We start from the raw sequence: 24,607 nt of genomic DNA on the forward strand, positions 1-24,607 counted from the left end.
ACAACTAGAATTAAACCTTCCACCAATGAAGTTCCTATTGAACCTAGACATTCAGTGGCTCCACTCCACAAAGTGAATGATGGGGGTTGCTTAAATTTTTCTACCTCCTGTTGGATATGCTCCGCTAAGTGGGTACTTTCTTCGGAGCTATCTGGGATATATGTGCAACACTCAGTTCTGAGTAGGGTGCAAGTACCTCCCTTTTCAGCCAGGATGTAATCAAGGGCCAGTCTATTCTGTTGGACTACTGTGCGGATTGCTACCATTTCTGCATTTATTTTAACTAGGGCTTCTGAGGTATCATTGGCTACCCGTTCCACAACGGATGCCATAATGGATTCCCTTGCCAGTCTGGCGGTCCCATACCTGGGGATCAGAATGGCAAAGAACCTCTCTGTTTCTGTGATAGCTCTCTTCGGACGGTGTAAATGTTCCGACAGTGACTTTATATGATACATATATGGCACAATATAGGCTAAATAGCAGGATCCCATCCAATTCTGGGGCAGCCAAGGATAGGCCTTGTGGCCACACACCCAATAGGTGCCATTATATGCAATGAATGTTAGCTGTTTCTTTGTCAGCAACACTACGGGGCCTGTCCAGGCTTTTCCATCTGTTTTATTCAGAATCCCCGTTACGTTAAAAATTCCCACATCGGCCCAGTTTGGACGGTTCCGTGGCTTGATTATATTATAATTCCGGGAGCAGTTATTATACCCCATATTTTGGCCTCCTTTGATGTTTCTAATCAGACAGACCGATTCCCCCGGTCTTCCTATTCCCGTTGTATTAGTGATAACAAAAAATGGGGGCCGTTTGGAATTATTGTAGCACGGTTGGTATCCCCCTTCAAAGGTAGTCAGATTGTAACCTGCTGACTTCCATTTACGTGCCCAGTTTTCCGTATCCTGAAACGCATTGCCTGTTTTGTTTTGATTAATTATCCACTCAGCCATTTCTGAGATATTCAAGGGAACTGGCCTCAAGGGAATCCCTCCCTTTGAGTGAATATGCGCACACACCCAACAACTAGAAATGTTACCTTGTTTGGCATAAATGTATGACATATATAAAAAGGTATTTACATGTAATTCCCTTGCTACCCTACTATTTCCCTTTGGTGCAAAAAGTCGGCCAGTAAGAAGTAGGCCTATGCCTAGAATACCTACAATCAATAATACAGTAAATTTATATATTTTCGCAAAAAGTAATTGTCCTTATTAGATTTCAGCTTCAATTACGGGTGCTCGTTTAACGTGTGAAGCATGGATCCAGGCTTTCTTTCCTTGGACTTTAACAGCTGCCTGGGTGGTCAATAACACTTGATAAGGTCCCTCCCACTTGGCACCCAAAGGTTCTTTATGCAACTTTTTCACATATACCCAGACTCCCGGGATGATGTCGTGTCCTCCTTCGGGTGGATTACCCCAAGCTGCCGATACCTGTTGGGAAACAGAACTAATAGCATTGGTTAAGTTCTGACAGTATGATAACAAAGTGTCACTCATTAAGTGAACATCAGCTTTCCTTAAATCAATAGTTCCTGGCAGCGAGATGGGTCTTCCTGTTATAATTTCAAATGGGCTTAGACCTGTAGTTCTGTTTGGGGTTGCCCTAATACTACATAGCACTATTGGTAGTGCCTGGGGCCATGGTGTTCCTTCTTGGTGATATTTGGCAAGCCGTTGTTTCAGAGTTCGATTCATTTGTTCTACTTGTCCTGATGATTGTGGATGATAAGGACACTGTAAATCCCACGTAATGTTCCGTAACCTACAGACTTCTTGGCAGACAGCACCTGTGAAGTGTGTTCCCTGATCTGAGTCAATGCTACTCGGAACTCCCCATCGGGGAATGTAATCCTTACACAAGACCTTTGCAGTGTGATTGGCTGTGGTTCTTTTAGTTGGGACAGCTTCTACCCATCGAGAGAATCTGTCGACCATGACAAGAATGTTAGTGTATCCTTGGCATGAAGGAAGAGATATATAATCAACCTGTAGATGCTGGAATGGTCCGACAGGGGCAGGGGACCTCAGTTGGGGCATTACCGTGATAGGTCCAGAATTATTTTTCTGGCAGACCACACAGCGGTCTGTTACCAGCTGGGCATGTTTTTTAAATCCCCGACCCCACCAGCTTTTCTGGAACCGTGCCATCATCTGTTGTGAGGCCAAGTGTCCCCACGAGTGGATCTGTTGGGCTAAAAAAGGCATAAGCGCTTGTGGCGCGACTGGCTTGTCGGTAACTCTTTGTCTCCAGACACCATCTTCACATAGCTTAATTCCTGCCTCAATCCATGTCCATTTTTCCTCCCGGGAGCACTCGCCTTGCATTGTTTGAAGGTCTCGTGTCAGAGTCCTGAGTGCTTTCAATCTGCACATCTGTGTTGGTTCTTCTGGGGGAACACCCTGTGAGGCGGCATCTTTAGCTGCCTGGTCGGCTAGGGTATTTCCCTGTGCTTCTGTGGTATTTTCCTTGGTATGGGCCTTGCACTTCAGGATGGACACTTCCTGAGGTAATTGTATGGCCTCTAGTAAGTCTCGGACTTCTTTTCCATTTCGGATAGGTGTACCAGCAGCAGTGAGGAATCTTCTTTTACGCCATAACAGACCAAAGTCGTGAGCGACTCCAAAAGCATAACGCGAATCTGTGTAGACATTAGCTGTCTGTTCTTCTGCTATTCGACATGCTTCTGACGCGGCCCGTAACTCGGCCTGTTGTGCTGACGTTCCTGAGGGTAAACATCCTTTTGCCACTACCTCATATAAGGTTGTAACTGCCCATCCTGCTTTTCTGGTACCATTGTCAACAAAAGAGGAACCATCTGCAAACAGGATGCGGTCTGGGTTGTGCAGAGGCTCCTCTGCTGCTAAGGCTGCTTCATCTGTTTCTTATAAAATCTCCACGCAGTCATGCTCTTCACATTCTCCCCCCTCTTGCTCCCTCGATTCTGACATTGGGAGCACAGTTGCGGGATTAACTGGGCTGGCCCGGACGATATGGAGATTAGCTTTCAAAACTGCTGTCCAGTGGGTCCATCTTGCTGCCGTCACCTGAGACATTCTATTCATAGACAGCAAAGCGTGTACGGTGTGGGGACACTTGACAATCAGCTTTTGGTCGAGGACTAGACCCGCAGTGGTTAGATGAGGGGATTAAATGTAGTATCTCCAAATTTGCGGATGACACTAAGTTGGGTGGCAGTGTGAGCTGCGAGGAGGATGCTGTGAGGCTGCAGAGCGACTTGGATAGGTTGGGTGAGTGGGCAAATGCATGGCAGATGAAGTATAATGTGGATAAATGTGAGGTTATCCACTTTGGTGGTAAAAACAGAGAGACAGACTATTATCTGAATGGTGACAGATTAGGAAAAGGGGAGGTGCAAAGAGACCTGGGTGTCATGGTACATCAGTCATTGAAGGTTGGCATGCAGGTGCAGCAGGCGGTTAAGAAAGCAAATGGCATGTTGGCCTTCATAGCAAGGGGATTTGAGTACAGGGGCAGGGAGGTGTTGCTACAGTTGTACAGGGCATTGGTGAGGCCACACCTGGAGTATTGTGTACAGTTTTGGTCTCCTAACCTGAGGAAGGACATTCTTGCTATTGAGGGAGTGCAGCGAAGGTTCACCAGACTGATTCCCGGGATGGCGGGACTGACCTATCAAGAAAGACTGGATCAACTGGGCTTGTATTCACTGGAGTTCAGAAGAATGAGAGGGGACCTCATAGAAACATATAAAATTCTGACAGGGTTAGACAGGTTAGATGCAGGAAGAATGTTCCCAATGTTGGGGAAGTCCAGAACCAGGGGTCACAGTCTAAGGATAAGGGGTAAGCCATTTAGGACCGAGATGCGGAGGAACTTCTTCACCCAGAGAGTGGTGAACCTGTGGAATTCTCTACCACAGAAAGTTGTTGAGGCCAATTCACTAAATATATTCAAAAAGGAGTTAGATGAGGTCCTTACTGCTAGGGGGATCAAGGGGTATGGCGAGAAAGCAGGAATGGGGTACTGAAGTTGAATGTTCAGCCATGAACTCATTGAATGGCGGTGCAGGCTAGAAGGGCCGAATGGCCTACTCCTGCACCTATTTTCTATGTTTCTATGTTTCTACTGCTCGACATGTAGCTTTCATGGCCCTTAGTCAACTTCCCCATCCAAGGGCTACCGCATCCAGTTTTGCCGAATAATAGCCAATAGGTCTTTGCCGATCCCCTTGTTCTTGTGTCAGTATAGCTGTCATATATCCTTCTTTCTCATGGACAAACAGGGTAAATGGCTTACCACTGTCGGGGATTCCCAGAGCCGGTGCTGAACACAAAGCCTTTTTCAAATTCAGGAAGGCCTCTTGCTGTTCTTTAGTGAGGGTGATGGCTTCTTTAGAGGCACATTTCCCCTTTAAAATATCATTCAGTGGCTGAGCAAGCTGTGTGAAGGAGTCAATCCAATTTCTGTTAAAGTTACACAATCCCAAAAAAGACCTTAATTCCTGAATAGTGGTGGGTTTTTCCACAGCCTGAATGGCTGCAGTTCTATCCTGGGTAAGTTCTCTCTTTCCTTGTGAAATCTTTTGTCCCAGGTATACAAACTCTTCTTGGGATATTTGTGCTTTGTCGATGCTGGCTTTATGTCCTTTCAGCTGAAGGTGATCCAGCAAAGCTCGTAAATCTTGTTCATGCAGTTCTTCTGTGTTTGAAGCTAGCAAGATATCGTCTACATATTGGATGACTGTGGATGACAGGGGAGGTAATTCTCGCAAATGGCTTTGTAAAGCCATGTGGAATACCGTAGGGCTGTTGTGGAAATCCTGCGGTCACCGGGTCCAAGTATACTGTTGTCCTTGGACAGTGAAAGCAAACCACTGTTGAACCTCCGGTGCCAGAGGCACTGACCAAAATCCGTTGGCCATATCTATAACCGAGAAATATTTATGTTCCGGTTTGAGGGCATTAAAAATGGTGGAGAGATCTGCGACCAAAGGAGCTTTTTGATCAATACACTGGTGAGCTTTCCTATAATCGACAGTCAAATGCCAAGTCTCATTAGATTTCTGTACCGGCCACACGGGGCTATTGGAGGACCTATGTGTTTTAATAAGCACCCCTTGTTTGTCCAATTGCTGAATAACCGGTAAGATTCCCGCGATGGTAGTTGGATTGATGGGATACTGTTTAGTGCATGGAGGCTTGGTCTCGGTAAATGACACAGGCTCCATCTGGAGTAGGCCACAATCGTTCTTATCTTTAGCCCATATCGGGTGTTCCTTCAATTCTTCATTCTTCAAAGTTCTAATTGACCATGTCACCCGACCATCCTCGAAATGCAACAATGAATCTATTTGGATTAGAATGTCCAAAAGGGGTTGATCTACTGAGCCTATCCAGGGCGTGTTAGTTCATGTGGACCCAGCCCTATAAGTACTGGTGTTGTCCTTTTAATTTCCATTTTATGGCCCCCAACTCCATAGGCTGTACGTGCCCTACCATCCAACGGCAAAAAGTCTCCATATTGTATGAGTAAGCATGTTAATTCTGCCCCTGTGTCGAAAAGACAGTCCACATCCTTATCGCCCACCCTCACAGTTATATATAGCCCATCTCCCCTCTGTTGTATTTGTGCGAGGAGGGGGGCCAGGGTGGGCTCTAATCGTTTTTTGCTATCCCAAGTAACTCCTTCTGTTGTTGTATTGTCAGTCGCTTAAATGCTTCTATGAGGTCGTTATCTTGTGACAAGCCTGGCTTGTTGGCTGAATTGTATCCCTGGCTGCGTCCTCTTCCCCAGCCATGACCTTTCTGTTTTGCCCTGGACGTCTTGGCCCAGTGACCTTCTTTCCCACAATAATGACATTTTCCGGGTAATTTTCCTAATAACTGTTTATCGGAATCCTGGGAGTTGCATCCCATAGCCTGTACAGCTCGGACTTTAGCTCCCATATCCCGGTCTAATTGGTTACATCGATCCACCAATGCTGCAAAGGTAGTTCCTCTACCTTCCCAGTCCGGTAACACTACCTTAAGCATTTTGGACAGTTCTGGCTTTAGACCTGCCACGAAAGCTGCTTTCAGGGGTCCAAAAACTTGTTCATCCATTTCCTCATCCGTATTATTCATACCCGAATGTTCTAGCCACGTGCATCTAAACCGCTCGTCATACTCCAGGACCTCCTCTGTTCCTTTCTGTTGGTAGGCTGCAATTTTTTCGCAGTCTGTCTTAGCTGGACTGAAGGCTTGCAGCCAGTGTTTAATCACCTCCCATCCTGCATCTAATTCTTGCTCATCCTGCCCCAAAGCTTCTTCTACCTTGTCGTGCAATTTTCTTCCCTGTGTTTTTGGCACCATTCTGGTCAAAATTTGCACTCCGTCCCAGGGATGAAGTTGATATATATGTCTTAAGCGGTCCAATTGGTCCCATGTTTTTACTCCCCCTTTCTTTGGATTGGGCAATTCCTTGGACCATTTATCAATTTTCTCTGGGTCTGCTGGATCATGAAATAAGTATTCTGCATACACCCTTTTCCTCGTTTTTTGGTTCCGCCCTCATCCGTAGTCTCTTCTGATTTGACTACAACTCGTCTTTTTTTAAACGGGGCAAAGCACACCCCTAATTCTTCATCTTCCAACCCTGTATCGTCGGAGGATTCAGAATCCGAATCTATTCCTCGGTCGTGTCTTCGGGTTTGCGCTTTTAATTTATCCAAACATGGGTATCCTGGGAATTGACCGATACATTTTCCTTTTCCTATTACTGTCTCTTGACCTAATGATTTTTTCCATTCTTTAATTTCACCTTTAAGATCTTTAACTTCCGCTTCCAGCTTTTCAAATTCAAGTTTTTTCTGTCACAGCTGTGCACAAACAGCTTGCAATTGGTCCTTTGTACTGGTCAGTTCTCGATCATGTTGGGAACGCAGTATAATTTCATTCCGGTTTCGGATCTTTCCCATAACCGCTAGGGACCATCTAGTTCGCTCCTTATTTTTCATACGGGTCGTTTTTCCCCAGACCTTTTTAATCTCTTCCAAGAACCATTGTCCTTTGGAGGTTCCGTACTTTTGTTCGATCTTAATATAGGTTTTAGTTGAATTGAATTGTTGCTCTACGTATTCTTTCAACTGTTCGAGAATTAAATCTAGCGAAACTTCAGGTGGTGCCTGCCCACCTTTAACAGTTGTAGCCAATTCTTTGCTCTTATCTCCTGCTGCCATAATACTGATTTCTTTACTGGGGTCTCGAGTCGTAGGCTTTCCAGCCGATCAATATGTCGGTGATTAATTAACTAACACAGCGCCGAAGTTTAGACGTCTATGGGACCTCAAGCCGGCTACCAACCGGAGGGTTCACAAACCGGAGGCTTTCGGAATCGCATAGAAGGAGAGGCGAATTTAGAATTTTGACCGAGGACTTTTATAGAGGAGTCCTTACCTCAGTATGTAGGTCCGATGTCCAAAATTATGTTTCTTTCCTCAGCGATCGTGTTCGTGACGCCAAAATTGTTAGATCTCTTAATTTCCAATGAAATACGAACTCCGATTGTAGTTTTAATTTCTATATTTTGGCAGACAGCAGTAACAAGCTTCTGGCTTTAAGCCAGGTCTTTGTCCTTGTGAGACCAATGGTCAAAATGTCTGTACTTCTACCTGGATCAATTTACAGAAAAGAACTCGCCTTCTTTGACCTTATTAGCTCAATTAATAGTCTTTTAACCTTTTAATTGGCTCGCTACCCAAGGTCCGAAAATGTCAAGTTGATTGATGACTTAATGCAACATGCTGAACTGCACGTAGCAGCCTTGACTTGGGGGTCTGTGAATTTTCATAGTCTGTCTAAATGCAGCCTATTTGAATTCTCTATCATTGCAGATTGCAGATGATGTCACAAGCAGTGATGTGGTCAGGAGGACCTGGGTGCAGTTCTGCAAACGTTTCAATTATTTCATTAAATCAGGAAACCTCTCATCACATCCCCATCACTCTGCCTTCCGAGTCCTGCTGCTGAACATCCTTACTCACACCATACCTTGCACCTCCATCCATCCATCCATCTCTCTCTATCTTCATTATCATATCCCCATCTCACAAGCCACCCCTCATACTTACCCCCACCCTAGTGCAATCATACCAACTAACAACACATAAAGGTAGCCACTTGTGTGCTTTACCCAATGTTTATGTAAAGTTTCTGTTAATGTGCCAAACGTAAAGGGGGCGAAATTGCCCCACGCCCCGTTTGGAGGTGGTAACCTTCCTGGACCGGAACATTGATCGCTCGGACTGGAATTTCCGCCCCCGACGCGGAATTCAGCCCCTTTTACCACTGAATGGAGGCAGAGTGCTATTGGAGGCGCTCATTGTCTATGGAGGGGCATTCCTGGGGCAGTAGGGCAACACTGAGTCCAGGGCCGTGCTCCCGCCGGCAACATCAGCGAAGGACCAAGGTGGGACAGTATAGACGGCATCCATGTTGATGGAGTAGATAGCAGGTGAAGTACAGATGAAAGAAGCATTCTGTCAATGGTGAGAAAGTTCTTTCAATGAGGTGACACTGGATGGAGACTTTGCTGGAAACACTTGCAGCCTGCAGAATCTGTGCTGGAAATGAACTAAACAACAGCTTCTGCTGAGGAAAGTGATCATCTGTCAGGTGCGATCTTTTACTGTACATTGCATGTGTCAAGTAATCAGCTGGAGAAATGGCCACGTAACTCCCACCTCAGGTTGACAGAAGTGGTTCCCGAGCTGCGTGAATCCCGTGGAAAGTGAAAAAAGGCTCAAAGTGCCTGTAAACTAAAATGGAGCTGTGTTTAACCTGACCTGTCCCTATAAGACCACTGCTCCCTGAGTGGAAAGGGATTAACAGGCACATGCTGGACTCAAATGCAACTGTTTGAAAGCCACAGTTATCAAGGTCAAAAAACAGCAGAGAATGATTGGATGTTGTCCCTTTTTTTCTACTTGTGATTCTTTGAAGTGTGAGTTCTGAAGCGTGGCAGGTGTGTGCTGGATGTCTAACCTGTTTATATATAAATAATTATGTGTTCTGATATGTGTTTACAGGAGAATTTGAACCTGGCTTTGTGCAATTCAGGGTGTTCAACACTGAAAAGGCAGCTCTCGCCATGTGTTCTGGAATGAAAAGCAACGGATGCAATCCAGAACATGTAAGTTCGGGTACTGCATTCGAGAGGGATGATAGAGGAGTGAATAGATGTAACTAGGGATGAGCCAATAGAAAATAGGAAAAGTCAGTGGACAGAGGGTGGGGCATCACAGCTGAGGCTGATCCACACACAGATGTCCCAGGCTAATTTTCACCTCTCTAACCTAACACTGCCCCAACTGAGATCAACTAACATTGGGGGAATTGAGCCTGGGGCTTTCTTGATCTGCACGGTTCAGGGTCTACCTCAATACTGCAGTGACTGGTGCCTTAGCTCACTGGACCATCTCTATACATGACAGTTAAAATATTTCACATTATTTATTTGTAGTTCTGTATCGGAGGCGGAGGATACTTTCCTGAGGAACGCCCGAGGCAGTGTGGAGATTTTGCAGCATTTGACTGGAATGGGTACGGCACGGGAATTTATGGCAGTGCATCAACAGCGATCACAGAAGCAGCTGTGCTGATCTTTTACCGTTAATACAATCCACATCTTCACGGATCTCTCTTCCTAGTACACTGAATGATTGAAGGCAACTGCACAGCATTTAGCATTTAAACATTAAAAAATTGGATTTGATGTGGTCCTCCGCTCTATTCTGCATTTAGGAATTAGCATAATCTCACAATTGATTGAAGGGGCCAATTGTACAATATTTAGTGCTTGGTGCGGGGGAGAAATCATTAATCACTGATCACGCCAGGGATTTCTGTCAATCATCTTGTACTTAATGCGGAAGTGACTCTTCACTAGATTTCTGATTGTCTCTCAATAAACTGGAATTGTAATTGCTGCCATGTTTCTGTCAGATTGTGTCAGCAGTTTACTGTACCATTCACATTCTAATGTTTAGTGACTCGGCACAAAAAGTCTTCTTAGGAATGCTGGAGATTTCAGGAGATGGACTTTGGTGACAGATACCTATCAAAGCTAAACTGCCTGTTACCCTAACCCTAACCCTAAATAAGGACAGACAGCAGAGATTGCTGCCCACATCTCAGTTTAGAAGGACACTTCCTTTCAATGTTGAAAAGCCTGAGTTTCTCCATCTTCCCTCAGGCTTCATGCCTCTGATCTTTAAGCTTTTCTCTGAACTGCCTCCAGAGTTTCAATGGCCCGGAATTTGTGCTCAGCAGCGAAGCAAAGGTGTTCACCGCTGGCCCTGAAGCACGCTTCACACAAGGATTTCACAATCTCTTTGTCAACAACTTTGGTTTCCTAACCTTCAATTCAAATCAACGGAAGTTAATGGGGATTCCCTTATGCAAACTGCTGTGATGTCAACAAACTGTCTAAGCAGCCATTCAAAATGAAGAATTCTCACAGCCAGCGGATAAGGTAGTGAGTAAGCTCTTAAAATTCTACATTTTTTTAAAAGTGTTAGAGAGAGCGAAACAAAGATTGGGTTCTCACATGGGGAAAAGGCAAACTTGAAATAACAATGCACAAACTTAAAAAATATATTTTATTAAATTTTCTGAAATATTTTAATTGTTATTAAAACAGACAAACTTCACTCTGCATAAAATTTAATGAGTTTTCCAGGCCCTTAACATTTGTTGAGCAGAAATAACACTGGCAAAACCCCAGTTACACCTAATCCCTTTAGCTCCAACATTTATTGGGGAATTTAACCGTGTAATTATTGCGGAAGAGCTGAACTTTTCATCAGTTTCCCTGATTTGGGTGATTACAGATTGCTGGCTTTGTGGGGGTAGGGGCCTGTTTCAGAGCTGTCAATGACAGACCGCAACTTCACGATTTGCACCTGTGCCTGCGTCAAATCACAAAGCTGCGGTGAGTTTCACATGTACACGCACATAGGGGCCCCGCATGTTCCGAGGTTAGGCATGCGAAGCTTCTGACAGATCATACGCATCCAGAAGAAAAGGGCCTCTGCGGGCGGAGACCTGGGCTATTTACGCACTTTCTGCCCAGCGAATGCCCTTGAAATTCTTACAACTGATAAAAGCAGACGAAAGGCGCAAGACCTGCTTTTACGTAAGAACATAAGAATTAGGAACAGGAGTAGGCCATCGAGCCCCTCGAGCCTGCTCCGCCATTCAACAAGATCATGGCTGATCTGGCCGTGGACTCAGCTCCACTTACCCGCCCACTCCCCATAACCCTTAATTCCCTTAATGGTTAAAAATCTATCTATCTGTGACTTGAATACATTCAATGAGCTAGCCTCAACTGCTTCCTTGGGCAGAGAATTCCACAGATTCACAATCCTCTGGGAGAAAAAATTCCTTCTCAACTCGGTTTTAAATTGGCTCCCCCGTATTTTGAGGCTGTGTCCCCTAGTTCTAGTCTCCCCGACCAGTGGAAACAACTTCTCTGCCTCTATCTTGTCTATCCCTTTCATTATTTTAAATGTTTCCATAAGATCACTCCTCATCCTTCTGAACTCCAACGAGTAAAGATCCAGTCTACTCAATCTATCATCATAAGGTAACCCCCTCATCTCCGGAATCAGCCTAGTGAATCATCTCTGTACCCCTTCCAAAGCTAGTATATCCTTCCTTAAGTAAGGTGACCAAAACTGCATGCAGTACTCCAGGTGCGGCCTCACCAATACCCTGTACAGTGGCAGCAGGACCTCCCTGCTTTTGTACTCCATCCCTCTCGCAATGAAGGCCAACATTCTATTCGCCTTCCTGATTACCTGCTGCACCTGCAAACTAACTTTTTGGGATTCATGCACAAGGACCCCCAGGACCCTCTGCACCGCAACATGTTGTAATTTCTCCCCATTCAAATAATATTCCCTTTTACTGTTTTTTTTCCCCAAGGTGGATGATCTCACATTTTCCGATATTGTATTCCATCTGCCAAACCTTAGCCCATTCGCATAACCTATCTAAATCTCTTTGCAGCCTCTCTGTGTCCTCTACACAACCCACTTTCCCACTAATCTTTATGTCATCTGCAAATTTTGTTACATTGCACTCTGTCCCCTCTTCCAGGTCATCTATGTATATTGTAAACAGTTGTGGTCCCAGCACCGATCCCTGTGGCACATCACTAATCACCAATTTCCAACCTGAAAAGGACCCATTTATCCTGACTCTCTGCTTTCTGTTATCCAGCCAATTCTCTATTCATGCTAATACATTTCCTCTGACTTCACGTACCTTTATCTTCTGCAGTAACCTTTTGTGTGGCACCTTAACGAATGCCTTTTGGAAATCTAAATGCACCACATCCATCGGTACACCTCTATCCACCACGCTCGTTATATCCTCAAAGAATTCCAGTAAATTAGTTAAACATGATTTCCCCTTCATGAATCCATGTTGCGTCTGTTTGATTGCACTATTCCTATCTAGATGTCCTGCTATTTCTTCCTTAATGATAGCTTCAAGCATTTTCCCCACTACAGATGTTAACCTAACCGGCCTATAGTTACCTGCCTTTTGTCTGCCCCCTTTTTTAAACAGAGGCGTTACATTAGCTGCTTTCCAATCCGCTGGTACCTCCCCAGATTCCAGAGAATTTTGGTAGATTATAACGATTGCATCTGCTATAACTTCTGCCATCTCTTTTAATATCCTGGGATGCATTTCATCAGGACCAGGGGACTTGTCTACCTTGAGTCCCATTAGCCTGTCCAGCACTAGCCCCCTAGTGATAGTGATTGTCTCAAGGTCCTCCCTTCCCACATTCTCGTGACCAGCAATTTTTGGCATGGTTTTTGTGTCTTCCACTGTGAAGACGGAAGCAAAATAATTGTTTAAGGTCTCAGCCATTTCCACATTTCACATTATTAAATTCCCCCTTCTCATCTTCTAAGGGACCAACATTTACTTTAGTCACTCATTTCCGGTTTATAAATTGGTAAAAGCTTTTACTATCTTTTTTTATGTTTTTCGCAAGTTTACTTTCGTAATCTATCTTTCCTTTCTTTATTGCTTTCTTAGCCATTCTTTGCTGTCGTTTAAAATTTTCCCAATCTTCTAGTTTCCCACTAACCTTGGCCACCTTATATGCATTGGTTTTTAATTTGATACTCTCCTTTATTTCCTTGGTTATCCACGGCTGGTTATCCCTTCTCTTACCGCCCTTCTTTTTCACTGGAATATATTTTTGTTGAGCACTATGAAAGAGCTCCTTCAAAGTCCTCCACTATTCCTCAATTGTGCCACCGTTTAGTCTGTGTTCTCAGTCTGCTTTTGTCAGCGTAAAACTTTTAAAGCATAGAAAAATACATTTTACTCAATAATTTGAACATTTTAAATTTTATTAAATAAGGTAAGTTTATTTTTAGACACTTCAAATTATTTATATTTTTCAGAAAATTAAATGAATGTTTTAAATAATTAATTAAATTCCATTTTGATTAATTTTAAAAGTGATTTAAAAAAAATCTATTTTAAGTGCTTGTGTGTTTTTGGGGTATTCTCATTCATACATAGGGTGAGTTCTGTACATACGGAACTCACTACAAGTATGAATGGGGATCCCCCTAACTTTGATTGGTTGGGCTGGCCCACGTGATCCCAGGGATATGTACAAAGCGGTTAAGTCCATGGAATATGTGGGCCTCTACACAGGCCTTTGTATCGAGGCCCAGAACCAGAAGTCTCCAAACCTCCGGGACTACCGGATAAAGTCGTAGAAATTTTTCAGGTCGGGGGCATCTGCCCGTGGGAAGCCTCCAAACGTTATTTCTGGGCCTTTAATTTTTATATCGATTAGGAAGAGCAGAGTAGCTCATGCCAGAAAGGTAGTGAATTTCTTCAGTGTATTAAAGATAGTTTTCTGGAGCAATATGTTCCAGAACCAAAAGAGGGCAGGCCACACTAGATTTAGTAATGAGTGAAGAGCCAGACTTAATAGAAAGAAAGAAATACTTGAATTTAAAAAGTGCCTTTTACGACCACCTGAAAGCGCTTTACAGCCAGTGAAGTAGTTTTGGAATGTAGTCGCTATTGTAATGTGGCAATTACGGCAGCCAATTTTCGCACAGCAAGCTCCCACAAACAGCAATGTGATAATGACCAGATAATCTGTTTTTGTTCTGTTGATTGAGGGATAAATGTTGGCCAGGGCACTGGGGTTACTTTCCCATTCTTCTTCTAAATAGTGCCATGAGATCTTTTACATCCATGAGAGAGCTGATGGGGCCTCGTTTTAAAGTCTCATCCCAAAGACGGCACCTCCGACAGTGAGCACTCCCTCAGCACTGCACTGGAGTGTCAGCCTAGATTTATGTGCTCCATGTTCCTAGGGTGGGACTATGAACCCACAACCTTCTGACTCAGAGGCAACTGTGCTACCCACTGAGCCACAGCTGACACTTAACAGTCTCACAGTAAGGGAACATTTATCTACCAGTGATCATAATATGACCAAATTCAATGGGCCCGAGTTTGGTGAAAGCCAAGTTCCACCCAATTACCTCCCAAAGGACCGCTGAGATCCTGACGGTACTTTGGGCGGAAGTTTCATGAAAAAATGTGGGAAAGTCCACCCGGCGGCAAGAATGGGCCGTGCACGCCGATTCTGGGCGGCAGCGGGCAGTCACTCCCATTCTGGGCGGCAAATGCGATCCTCGGCAAAGTACCGCCAAGGATAGAGTCAGGCCCAGGGAGGGGGGGAACTGATAAAATAAAACATTTTCAAAACAGTAATAAAAACCATCATCAATCTTTCAGGGGACCCCATCTACCTTAGTCCCTGCAAAAGAAATAAAGAAAAGAAATGGACTAACCTTTTTTTGCAGATCTTCAGGTAAGACCTGCCTGCAGGCGGCGGCCTTTTCCCCTGCTGGAGCAGAGGACCACCCGGACCAAACTGGGGATGCAGCAGGTGGACAGGAGGACTCTTGAGTGTTGCACGCCAGTGCACACCAGCGGACACTCCCCAGCAATCTTCTCTCCCCGCCGGCGTGAGGACCTCACCAAACTCGCTCGGAGGGGAGAGCGCCCAGAAACCAGGGAGACTGGCGAGAAACCTCGGTGCAGCCGATGGTACGTCCACCAAACTCGGGCCCAATGTTAGGTTTGAAAAGCAGAAACATAACACATAGATTTTGGTAAGGCTAACGTTAACACGATAAGGCAGAGACTGAAGTCAGCAAACTGGTCAAAACCGTTATCAGGTAAAAGAACAGATGAACAGAAGGAGATGTACAAAAATAATTTAGCTTCAAGCCCCGATGCAGCAAGAAATCTACTTACCAAATAAAACAACCATGGTCAACATAAGAGGTGACCATAAAACAAAAGGAAGGCATACAAAAGTGCAAAGAATAGTGTAGATCTGGGGGGATCGGGAGAGATATAAAGAACAGCAAAGGAAGATAAACAAAGATAGCAAGAGCTGTAAAAAGGAAATACAGAAAGAAACTTGCGATATTAAGATTAACACAAAGGGGCTGAAATCACACCTTTCATTAATGCCTCTGGCCGTCGGAAAACATCGGCCACGGGGAATGGCCGCCAAGTTTGTGCAGAATGGCCGATGTTTGTGCAATTGCCCTCGTGTTCTTCCGGCGGTGAGCATATCCGACCCGTTTTCCACCCCCCCGCACCCCACCCACTCCCACCCCACAGCAGCCGAAGCCGCTTTAAGTGCGTCATCAGAGAGCACACCGCCGAGGACCCACTCCGGGAACAAAACTCACCTGAAGAAGTCTTGTGACCGCTTGACGGGGCCTACGTTAGGTTTTTGTGTCAGTAATCAGTGCTTGGTGAAGACCGCCAGCTGTGTTTAAAGGTGCCCCGCCCTCACCTCTTTTTCTGGTACATTGATGACTGTATCATAAAGATAAGGCAATCTCTGACCATTTCGTTATATCGCTCTCGACCCACATCCCCCTTTCCCAATCCAAACCTTCTTTCTTCTGCATCCACTCATGGAAAAAAATTCTCTTCAAACTCTCTTACAACTGCACCTATCAACTCCAAACTGACCAACGTTTGGCCCTCCTTTCACAATGACATTTCTGCAGCCACCGATCTGCTCAACCACACCCTCACCATCACATTCAATGCCCTAATCCCAATTAAAACCATTACTCTCGACCACCCTGGCCGTTCCCCCTGGTCCAGCCCTCAACTTCGCTTCCTCAAGTCCAAGGGGTGCAGACTTGAACGGATGTGGTGGACAACTGGTTTAGCCATTTACCGCCAGATCTGGCTCAAACACACAAAACCATTATTGGGTCCTACACTTGTCCACAAAAACTGCTCACTATTCTCGGATCATTCTGGAATGCAAAGGCACCCCGGCTACTATTCTCTACTGCTAACTGTCTCCTTAAACCCCTCTCCCCTGTCTCCACCACACTCACCTCCAACAACAAGTGTGAGGACCTCATGGACTTCTTTGTATCAATGATTGAGACCATCCGATCAGCTGCCTCTGTGAGTTCCCATCCTTCCCCTAGCCTACCGGGGCCCAACTTCATCTGAGGCTCCCACCTGCCCTAAACTCACATCTTCCTCTAGTTTCTCGCTTTAAACTCCTCTCTTGACTCCTCCAAATTCATCTTGTCCATGAGACCCACTTCCTGCTCCCTTGACCCGATTCCCACTAAACTGCTGACCACCCAACTTCCTTTTTTGGCTCCCATGTTAGCCGACATTGTTAACGGTTCTCTCTCCTCAGGTCTTGTTCCCCTCCCTCAAATCTGCTGCCATCACCCCTCTCCTCAAAAAAACAACCCTTGACCCTACTGTGCTTGCTAGTTATCGCCCCATCTCCAACCTTCCTTTCCTGTCAAGTACTTGAACGTGTTGTTGCCTCCAAAATCCGTGACCATCTTTCCCTGAATTCAATGTTTGAATCCCTTCAGTCTGGTTTGTGCCCCTGCCACAGTACTGAAACAGCTCTCATCAAAGTCATAAATGACATTCTTTGTAACTGTGACAAAGGTAACCTATCCCTCCTCGTTCTCCTCTGCAGCCTTTGACAGAATTGACCACTTCATCCTCCTCCAACACCTCTCCACCATTGCCCAGCTAGGTGGGACTGCACTCGCCTGGTTCCATTCTTATCTATCTAATCGTGGCCAGAAAATTTCCACCAATGGTTTCTCTTCCCACTCCTGCATCGTTACCTCTGGTGTCCCCCAAGGATCTATCCCTGGTCACCTCCTATTTCTTATCTCTCTGCTGCCCCTTAACGATATAATCCAAAAAGGAGTCAATTTCCACATGTAGGCTGACAACACCCAGCTCCACAACCACCTCTCCCTCTCCATCATTTCTCTCAATCTCTCCTTGGTCAGTAAATTGTCAGACTGCATGTCCGGCATCCAGTACTGGATGAGCAGAAATCTTCTCGAATTAAATATTGGGAAGACCGAAGCCATTGTCTTTGGTCCCCTCTATAAACTGCCTCCCCTAATCACTGACTCCATCCCTCTCCATAGCATCTATCTGAGGCTGAGCCAGACTGTTCGCAACCTCGGCGTCATATTTGACCCTGAAATGAGTTTCCAGCCACATATCGGCGGCATAACTAAAAACGCCTTTTATCACCTCCGTTACATTTCCCGCCTCCGCCCCTGCCTCAGCTCTTCTGCTGCTGAAACCCTCATTCATGCTTTTGTTACCTCGAGACTTGACGACTCCAACTCACTCCTGGCTGACCTCACACACTCTACACAAAATAAACTTGAGGTCACCCAAACCTCGGCAGCCCGTGTCCTAACTCGCAACAAGTCACGACCACCCATCACACCTGTGCTTGATGACCTACATTGGCTTCCAGTTAAACAACGCCACGCTTTCAAAATTCCCATCCTTGTTTACAAATTGCTCCGTGGCCTTGCCTCTCCCTATCTCTGTAATCTATTTCAGCCTCACAGCACCACAAGATGTCTGCGCACCTCAAATTCTGCCCTCTTGAGCATCCTTCATTATAACTGCTCAACCATCGGTGGTCGTGCCTTCAGCTTTTTGGGCCCTAAGCTATGGAACTCTCTCCCTAAACCTCTCCATCTCTCAACCATTCTTTCCTCCTTTAAGATTCTCCTTAAAACCTACTTCTTGAACCAAGCTTTAACCAATGGTAATGCCCTCTTACGTGGCTCGGTGTCAAATTTATCTGTTTTGTCTTACAACACTGCTGTGAAGCATCTTGGGAAATTTTACTGCGTTAAAGGCACTATATAAATAAAAGTTGTTGTAGTATCAGTGCTGTTTCCTGCTCTCACCCTGAACTAGAAAATGTCACTCACTTTGCATCCAATTTGTAATCTTCCCTCACCTTCACATGGTCCATCTCCGACTCTTCCCTTCCCTTCCTCGACTTCTCTGTCTCCATTTCTGGGGATAGGCTATCGACCAGTATCCACTATAGGCCCACTGACTCCCACAGATACCCGGACTACACTTCCTCCGACCCCGCATCCTGTAAGGACTCCATTCCAATCTCCCAGTTTTTGCATCTCAGTCGCATCTGCTCTGACGATGCCACCTTCCACACTAGTGCCTCTGACATGTCTTCCTTTTTCCTCAACCGAGGATTCCCCTCCACCGTGGTTATCATCCTCAACTGTGTCCGTTCTATTTCCTGTACCTCTGCTCTCACCCATTCCCCTCCCTCTCAGAATCAGGGTAGGGTTCCCCTTGTCCTCACCTTTCACCCCACCAGTCTTCACATTCAATGGATCATCCTCTGCCATTTCCACCACTTCCAGCGTGATCACACCTCCCCTCTCAACATTTCAAAGGGACTGCTCACTCCACAACACACTGGTCCATTCCGCAGTCACCCCCAGCACTCCAGCCCCTTCCCACTACACCTTCCCGTACAAGCGCAGGAGATGCAACACCTGCCTTTTTACTTCCTCCCTTACCACAATCCAGGGCCCCAAATACTCCTTCCAGGTGAAACAATGACTTACTTGTACTTCTTTCAATTTAGTATCCTGTATTCGCTGCTCACGATGTGGTCTCCACTCTATATTACATAGAAACATAGAAAATAGGTGCAGGAGTAGGCCATTCTGCCCTTCGAGCCTGCATCACAATTTAATAAGATATGGATGGTCATTCACCTCATTACCCCTTTCCTGCTTTCTCTCCATACCCCTTGATCCCTTTAGCCGTAAGGGCCATGTCTAACTCCCTCTTGAATATATCTAACGAACTTGCATCAACAACTTTCTGTGGTAGGGAATTCCACAGGTTAACAACTCTCTGAGTGAAGAAGTTGCTCCTCTCTCAGTCCTAAATGGCTTACCCCTTATCCTTAGACTATGTCCAGTGGTTCTGGACTTCCCCAATATTGGGATCATTCTTCCTGCATCTAACCTGTCCAGTCCTGTCAGAATTTTAGATGTTTCTATGAGATCCCCGCTCATCCTTCTAAACTCCAGTGAATACAGGCCCAGTCGACCCAGTCTCCTCATATGTCAGTCCTGCCATCCCAGGAATCAGTCTGGCGAACCTTAGCTACACTCTCTCAATAGCAAGAATGCCCTTCCTCAGATAAGGAGACCAAAACTGAACACAATATTCCAGGCGAGACCTCATCAAGGCCCGATACAACTGCAGTAAGACATCCCTGCTCCTATACTCAAATCCCCTAGCTATGAAGGCCAACATACCATTTGCCTTCTTCACTGCCTGCTGTACCTGCATGCCAACTTTCAATGACTGATGTACCATGACACCCAGGTCTCATTGCACCTCCTCTTTTCTTAATCTGCTGCTATTCAGATAATATTTTGCCTTCGTGTTTTTGCCACCAAAGTGGATAACCTCACATTTATTCACATTATACTGCATCTGCCATGCATTTGCCCACCTGCCTAACTGTCCAAATTACCCTGCAACCTCTGAGCATCCTCCTCACAGCTCACACCGCCACCAAGTTTAGTGTCATCTACAAACTTGGAGATATTACACTCAATTCCCTCATCCAGATCATTAATGTATATTGTAAATAGCTGGGGTCCCAGCACTGAGCCCTGCGGCACCCCACTCGTCACTGCTTGCCATTCTGAAAAGGACCCGTTTATCCCGACTCTCTGCTTCCTGTCTGCCAACCAGTTCTCTATCCACGTCAGTACATTTCCCCCAATAACATGTGCTTTAATTTTGCTTACCAATCTCTTGTGTGGGACCTCGTCAAAAGCCTTTTGGAAGTCCAAAACACCACATCCACCAGTTCTCCCTTGTCCACTCTACCAGTTACATCCTCAAAAAAATCTAGAAGATTTGTCAAGCCGGATTTCCCTTTCATAAATCCATGCTGACTTGGACCGATCCCGTAACTGCTTTCCAAATGTGCTGCTATTTCATCTTTAAAAATTGATTCCAACATTTTCCCCACTACTAATGTCTGGCTAACCGGTCTATAATTACCCGCCTTCTCTCTCCCTCCCTTCTTAAAAAGTGGTGTTACATTAGCTACCCTCCAGTCCAGAGGAACCGATCCAGAGTCGATAGAAAATGATCACCAATGCATCCACTATTTCTAGAGCTACTTCGTTAAGTACTCTGGGATACAGAATATCAGGCCCTGGGGATTTATCGGCCTTCAATCCCATCAATTTCCCGAACACAATTTCCCACCTAATAAGGATTTCCTTCAGTTCCTCCTTCTCACTAGACCCTCGGTCCCTTGGTATTTCCGAAAGGTTATTTGTGTCTTCCTTCGTGAAGACAGAACCAAAGTATTTATTCAATTGGTCTGCCATTTCTTTGTTCCCCATTATAAATTCACCTGCATCTGACTGCAAGTAGATTAGGTGACTGCTTTGCGGAGCACCTCCGTTCAGTCCGTAAACGTGACCCTGAGCTTCCGGTCACCTGTCACTTTAATTCCCCACTCCACTCCCACATTTCCATTATTGGCCTCCTACACTGTTCCAATTAAACTGAGCGCAATCTCAAGGAACAGCACGTCACCTTTCGTTTAGGCACTTTAAAGCTTTCTGGACTCAACATCGAGTTCAACAATTTCAGATCATAACCTTCCCCCGCCCCGCAGACCTTATGTAATTTTTTTCTCTCTATCTCCAATGGCAGCTGGCCATTTATCCACCATTCACACCCTATCCAGATTAACCTTTTTCTAACTTCTGCCGTTATAATTTCAAGTCGGTCCATCATCCCTTTTGTCTTTCTCATCTCTCCTGCCTTCCACCCTATCACAGACCTTTCCTTTTGTTCTTTCTTCCCCTCCCCCTTTCAATGCTCCTTAAGAATGTGTTCTTTTTGAACATTCGCCAGTTCTGACGAAGGGTCATTGACCTGAAACATTAACTCTGTTTTTCTCTCCACAGATGCTGCCTGACCCGCTGAGATTTCCAGCATTTTCTGTTTTTATTTTAGATTCCAGCATCCGTGATATTTTGTTTTGGTATTAGTGTTTAAAGGTGTGTTGGGTTTAGGAACATTTTTGAAGGCAAACTTTTCTCGGACATGCTAAAGCATTGCGAGCAGCCTTGCTGACAGCACGCTTGATTGACAGTGTTCCAGGCTGTTCAAACTCCACAACAGGAGCCGTGATTGAGGAGGCTGGGCTTGGGCAGGAGATGGAAATGGGGGCAGTGCTGGCAGGCCAATGCCTCCTGCACATTGTGCATGCCAGCGAGGCACACAGGAGAGGGTGGCACCGGGACCAACGGCTGGAGAGGCTGCGGGCGAGGGTTGCAGCAATCATGGCTGACCAGCATGCAGAGGGCCAGGGAGATGGTGAGAGGTCAACCCAGAGAGCTGCAACAGGAAGGGCCTCAGCAAAGGCGTGCCGTCAGGAGCAGGGTGAGGTACACGGACTCCTCGCACCAGATACTGGGCCAGCAGGCCAGGAGGCAGCCTGCAGAGGAGGCAGATGTTGGCCAGCAGCAGCCTGCAGAGGCTGAGGACCAACCAGACCAGGAGAGAGAAGCCAATGACACAGCTGAGAGAGGAAGGGGCCTGCACAGACGAGGTGACCGAAGGCACTATTAGCAAAGGGTCTACAGGCAGCAGTTCTCGTACAGGGATCTAACTGATGACCAGTGTCTCTGTAGGCTGCCATTATGTAAGGATGTTGTTACGGAACTCTGCAATCTCCTGCAGGCAGACTTGCAGCTACAAACAAGGTTAAGGACAGCCCCGACTGTCGCATCGAAGGTGACCATCGCCCTCAACTTATATGCCACTGGATTGTTCCAAGCTGCAACAGCTGATATACCCAACATCTCGCAGTTTGCCGCAGATACACCCATACGTGAGGTCACAGATGCTCTCTAAGAGGAGGAGTGACTACATCTCCTTCCCAATGAGCAGGGAGAAGCAGTTGGAGCGGCACCCTGGATTCCTGCGCATTGTTAGCGTCCCCAGGGTGCGGGGGCCATTGGCTGCACCCATGTCACACTGAGGGCTCCACAAAACACTCCCGAGATGTTCTGAAACTGCAAGACATACCATTTCCTCAATGTTCAGCTGGTGTGCGACCACAGCCACAAAATCATGGCAGTTGATGCCCGGTATCCTGGCAGCAGCCATGATTTGATCATACTGTGGCAGACCGGTGTGCCAGGGGTCTTTACTGGGCCGAATCAAGATTGCGGCTGGCTCCTTGGAGACAATGGCTACCCACTGTGCACTTGGCCGATAACTCCCCTTCACAACGCCAGGATTGCTACGCAGCACACGTACAATGGCAGTAATTTGGCCACCAGGGTCATCATCGAACACACCATCGGCATCCTGAAACAGGTTCCATTGCCTGGACCACTCAGGAGATGTGCTGCTGTACTCGCCTGAGCAGGTCTCCACATTCATGGTCGTGTGCTGTATGTTTCACAACCTGGCAATCATGAGGACACAACCTTTGGAGGACGAGGCAGCAGTGCCACCTGAGGAGGAGGAGGGCCAGGAGCAGGAGGCGCAGGAGCCCGAAGCACATGAGGAGCAGCAGGAGGAGGCACAGGAGGAGGATCAGGATGTGGTTGGCCAGCATGCAGGAGGCGGTGTCGCCATGGTGACCCTGCAAGGGAAGCACAAAGCCGTCTCATTACTGTGCGTTTCTGATGAGCTAATGCGCACTTGGGCCTTCATCTGTGCAGCTCCATGGGCAAACTTATGAGCCCTCTCACGCAGCATTACCACAGTTAAATGAGAGACCGATACAGAGTTTTCAAACCAAAATAAAGATTTATTACATGCCAAACAATGGATCCACAAAACAATGACATTATCAATTATCACCCTTGTGCACCTCCTTATAACCCCCCCTTACACATACCTATTCATACACCACGCTGCAGTGTCTCTCCGGTGGCTGCTTCATGGCTCTGGGAAGACTGCTCTGTGTCAGGAGAGGAAGCTACAGATGTCCTTCTAGGATGCTCTCGACCAGCTCTGCCCCTGGAAGGGCCAGCTGCAGACTGAGCAGCATCCTCCTCGCTGTGTTCAGTCGAGTCCATGCTTGATGGCAATAGCGGAGTGACAGGTCTGGGGTCAGGACTGCTGTGATCCTGAGAGAGCACATCATCCTCCTGATCCGAGGAACCTGTGCCACTCCCCGGGGGCAGCACCTCACCATCGCCACCAATCTGAGGGAGCACAGGTCGGTGGCGTGGCACGACACCAGAAGGTCCCCCGTGGACTATGGAGGACCCAGCCGTGATGGCAACAGTCAGCTCTCGTGTGGCATCCAGCTGAGACTGCTTTAGAGCAGACACAGTCTCAACACCACCAGAGAGGACAGCAGTAAGATGCTCCATGGCCTGTTGCCAGAGTGCATAAGAGCATTCTGAGCTTCCAGGGCCAAGGGCATATTCTCCAAAGCAACACTTGGACGTTGGTTCCCTTGCGCCTGTGCTGTAATGGCAGCTGCCACATCGGCAATGAGTCGCAGCATCATAGGTGGATCGGCACAGTCACTTTGGGAGTCCACCATTGTCTGCACATCAATGATGGACTCCGTGGTGTGCACAGAGCTGTCCTCCACGCTCGTGATCTCTTGCGACAGACTCTCGGGCGCCCTTGCTATTGCTGACAAGAGCTCGGATTGCATGGCCTCCATCCTGTTTCATAAGCCCCAACATTGATGGGCTCATCTGAGTCCTGGTCAGCAGAACTCGCATGCGAAATCGCCCCCCGGGAGAGACAGCACCCGAGGTCCATCACCATGATGCAGCCGGCTAAGCCCCGGTGCATCACCCAGTGCAGAGCCCTCTGCGAAATCTAACTGACCTGACTGCATACTCCCAGTATCTGAGCTGGTGCGTGTGAGTGTAGGAAGCAGTGATTCAGTGCTGGCAGCAGTGTTCCCCTCTTCCTCGGCCTCATCGGACATACCGGCATGATCTGACATGGCCTCAAGGGTGTCCTCCTGACTCTGGCTGCCAGTCGCCTCAAGCGTGTCCGTTTCACTGTGGCTCACACTCGGGGTCTCATCTGCAATCATAAATGGGACAAGGGGTGGCGTCGGGCCAAGGTGATGCATTGCACCATGCAGCAAGCAACTTGCACACACGCGTAAC

General features: G+C 46.6%; 1 protein-coding gene across 1 annotated transcript in view; it reads left to right on the top strand.

Moving 5' to 3' along the window:
* The window catches only part of LOC139262247 (intelectin-2-like), a 63,109-nt gene extending 53,458 nt beyond the window's left edge, over window positions 1-9,651 (top strand). Inside the window, exons 7-8 of the mRNA XM_070877391.1 lie at window positions 9,059-9,162; window positions 9,493-9,651. Coding sequence (XP_070733492.1) covers window positions 9,059-9,162; window positions 9,493-9,645 — 257 coding nt within the window. The 3' untranslated portion in view covers window positions 9,646-9,651. The remainder of the gene's footprint in view (window positions 1-9,058; window positions 9,163-9,492) is intronic.
* The last annotated feature ends 14,956 nt before the right edge of the window (window positions 9,652-24,607 follow it).

The sequence above is a fragment of the Pristiophorus japonicus genome, chromosome 4 (genome assembly GCF_044704955.1).
Source record: "Pristiophorus japonicus isolate sPriJap1 chromosome 4, sPriJap1.hap1, whole genome shotgun sequence".
NCBI lineage: Eukaryota > Metazoa > Chordata > Chondrichthyes > Pristiophoridae > Pristiophorus > Pristiophorus japonicus.